This window comes from Apaloderma vittatum, unplaced genomic scaffold, assembly GCF_000703405.1.
Source record: "Apaloderma vittatum isolate BGI_N311 unplaced genomic scaffold, ASM70340v1 scaffold18055, whole genome shotgun sequence".
In the NCBI taxonomy this organism is placed as follows: Eukaryota; Metazoa; Chordata; class Aves; order Trogoniformes; family Trogonidae; genus Apaloderma; species Apaloderma vittatum.
This window is the reverse complement of record NW_009718969.1, coordinates 878-4,469: the sequence shown is the minus strand read 5'-3', so window position 1 is coordinate 4,469 and position 3,592 is coordinate 878. Positions and strand designations below refer to the sequence as shown.

Below are 3,592 nucleotides of genomic sequence, written 5' to 3'. Positions count from 1 at the left end.
GAGTGGATGCGGCTATCCAATTTTGGAGGGTGATGGATTTTAGCTATATGGGCTGTGTTCTATTAGTTCTGTTAGTTTTTTCTACCTTGTGCCCAGGAAAAATAGACCCTGCACTGTTTTGGTTGCAAGTGAAGGGTTTTGTTCACTGGCATAGATACATCGAAGAGGGGTCAGCAGGCAGGTGGTTCCTGAAGGAGCCAAGAGGTTGCAGAGTCTCCCTTGTCTGTAGCTGGAATAAGAGCAGAGCATGAACAAGGTGGAGAGAGGAAGGAGATGCTTGCTGTGCAAGATGCTTCTTTCCCATGTAAAGAAATGTGAATCATACCAGAAGTTACCGGTTAAGCATCTCTGGTGTAGCCAATGGACACAGAAATGGAGGTCAGGATCTCCTGAGTCCAGTCCTCCCTGCTATATCCAGTAAAAGTGTCTGAAATTACTTTTTTGAGTCATAGCTTGCTCCATGGTCCCAGACTCAATGATAATCACTAGTGAAAATAAGACATAGTTATTTTACCTTAGCCTATTCGGGCAGATTAAGAATGTTATGAAAATAAGAGTATTAGCTGCTGACATTTACCAGCTGCTTGTTCTGGTAGCACAACAGTGGGAGGCTTTAAGTATAGATGTGATTTCTGCTCAGTTTATCCAATCTGGGTCAACTTCCCCTATGTACACTACAGCACTGTAATTACTAGCAGTTCCGTAGCATTTCACAAATGAGAGTGTTGTGTAAATTGTTCCTCTGTTCAGCACAACACTTTTGCTCTTAAAGGATAATCCAGGCCAAGGAAGCAGCCTGAGGCTCCTTGAAGAAAGGCTGTCTCTTCTTGGAGAACAGAGGGGACCGAAGCAAATGAACCAGGTCCATTTGTTTATCTGTGTTCTAAGTATGGAGTAGTTTGTCATATTTTGGCCAGAAGTAAGATTTTGCTAATGAAAGGCTATTAATGTAGGAGTAGAGGAGGAGATCAAACATTGCCAGGCTAAGAAATGATCCTGGGCAAATCCTCTCTTCACTGTATAATAAAACTGCTTTAAGTACCTAGAGGGAGAGAGGAAGGGCTATCTTCATGGCTAGTCAAAGAGTACATGGGCTTTAAATGCTATTAAGTCCTTCATGAAGATTTTAAAACTCTGTACTGAGGACAGAGAAGGCTTTTCAATGTGAGTTAATGTTAGAGAAGAGCAGTCTGGTCTGGGTGCCTGGTGTTAATTGTTCTGCAGTCTCAACCCTGGGTTTCCCAAAGCAGAGTGTCAGGCATCAAAACTCTCACAAAAATAAAAAATGTAATAGAGTGGCACAGCAGCAGGTTCAGCTCAAGCTGGGTTCTCTGGACAGGGACCCCTTTAGTTATTTCCCTGTGCTTTTTAAAGCCTCACAGTCTATTATATAAGCTCTTCATGTCCCTGTTCACATGACAAGCATGTGTCTTTCATCCAGTCAAATTGTTTAATTGTTACTTGTCCTCTTCGATGATTGCAAATTTTATGTGGGTGACTTTACTTGCTTACATAGTTTCATAATCTTTTTGTTCCGTCTGCACCTAGAACTCATCTGTCTTGTGCTGACTCCAGGTAGAATGGTCTCTTCATTTCTTTGAATTACAGTTCCTTTCATTTGATCATAACAGTCACCCTAATTTATATTGCTAAGCATGCAAGGCATCATTGACATTGCTTATACAGTCTCATTATGTTAACTCAGTTGCAATGTGTTAGAGCCATGCAAAACTACTCACAGTCATTTCTCTTGCATCTAAGAAAGAGTTCAGTCTAAGCTCATCAGTCTCTAGATTACAGCTTGTGGCCCAAGGCTTTAGCAGTCTAGCGACTTATGCTAAGCAAGTTAGCTACTAATGATAGCCAAAGCATGTAATTCCAATAGTCAGTTTTAAAATTACTTTAGTTCCCAACAATAACCCATATGTCTCCAGAGGAGACATCTCCAACAGTGTAGTAAGTGATGTGAAACGATGTATGTCTTTACCTTTGAGTAGACCAGAGGAGAAACCAGCTTCCTCTTTAGACAGCAGCTTACTACTTGCTCACTACCTGGAGAAGAGGTGGCAAGCTCCTAGTTAGGATAACTACATGACTAAATGTACACAGTATTTTGCCAGAAGGACAGACTTTTATTCTCTGCTTGCCATCAATAGAAATACTAGCCAGCCTGAGTTCAAAATTTCTGAACAACACACAAGGTCAATCATCTTGTCAGTAGGAGGCAAGAACTGATAACTGATGATTTGCATGCAGTTTCATTCTCCGGAAATCTCTGAGATGTAAGTAAAGATGACTTTAGTTCATGTAACACCTGGAGTTAGACATTCTGGCCAGCACTTTGGAAAATGTTAGGCTCTAGCAGCTACTGGAAGGACTGAATTTCTTTCCTTTTCCTTGGAAACATCTTGCAAGCCAAAGGAGGAATGGTGCCGTGGACAATAGGAAAGCACTTGTGGCTGCTCTGCCCACAGAGACATAGCTGACCTGTTCAGAAGCTTCACAAGTGGGCAGGCTGGCACTCCAGTCTCCTGAATGACTGAACTCAAAAACATGAGAACTGTTGAGCCTCCATCCTGCTAGACAGCTGAAATGTCAGGCTGCATTGTACCTCAAGTGCCCAGCACCACGTGAGCAATCCATAAAGCCTTTCTCAGGAGAGCTCCGTGGTTCACGCTGTACAACTCTGACCACTGCCCCCGTGCCATGCGCTCCGTTCTAGATGGGCCGTCCAGAACACAGCCCTCGCGGCAGCAGAAATCACAGTGCAAGCGATAGGTGAGATCTGCAGGAGCATGGTCAGAGGTCACAACGGCTTCTTCTGGCCAGGTTACAGCCTCATGTCTCACAGCTGCCCAGGATGACTGCTGCCTGCCCCAGGCCCTAAAAGACACCCACTGCAGTGTGACTGATCCTGTCCTGGTAAATCCTTCCTCACAGAGGGGTGGGAACAGTTCATGGCACTGTGAGCAGGCATTTCCAAGGCAGGATGGATCACAGCTGAAGGACATGAGACAGCACAGAGCTTAGCTGGGAGTACGTCAAGATAAACAATTCTTTGAGCTGACAAGAGGACATGCCCTGCCTGGAGCTGTCCCCTAAAAAGCCCTGGTACTTCCCTTCAGACCTAGCAGCCTGCAGGACCTGAAGCAGCCCATTCTTCTTGTGTTTAGGAGAGTTTGGTATAAACTCATCAATCTCTAGGTTACAGCTTGCGGCCTAAGGCTTCAGCACTCTGGCCATTTATGCTAAGCAAGATAGTTTCTAATGTTAACCAAAGTACATAATTCAAATAGTCAGGTTAAGTATTGCTTTAGTTCCCAACAGTTAATTCTCCTATGTTAGGAGCACAGTGGGTCATGTAACAAAGGTGGCTGCTCACTCTTCCTAGGTGTCACCAGTACTGCAGAGATATCCGAAATCTACTAACTACCAATCTTTTCAGTGTGATTAGATTAAGTACCTTCTCAGACAAAGAAAAATGCTTCAAAAAAAGCTTGTTTCTTTGTTAAATGATCAATTTTATTGTCACATTTGTGGACCAAATGGGTACAGAAATTAAAGGCATTGGTCAGACTCAGCCCAAGGCTAA

The 3,592-nt window shown here is 43.5% G+C and overlaps 1 protein-coding gene across 1 annotated transcript; it reads right to left on the bottom strand.

The window, feature by feature from the left end:
* Positions 1-2,298: 2,298 nt before the first annotated feature.
* Positions 2,299-2,539, bottom strand: LOC104274747 (E-selectin-like; the record flags this gene model as incomplete). The annotated part of the gene is given in 1 exon segment (XM_009870464.1): positions 2,299-2,539. A coding segment is annotated over 1 exon segment (241 nt), but the record flags the coding sequence as incomplete, so codon positions are not given.
* Between the last annotated feature and the right edge of the window lie 1,053 nt (positions 2,540-3,592).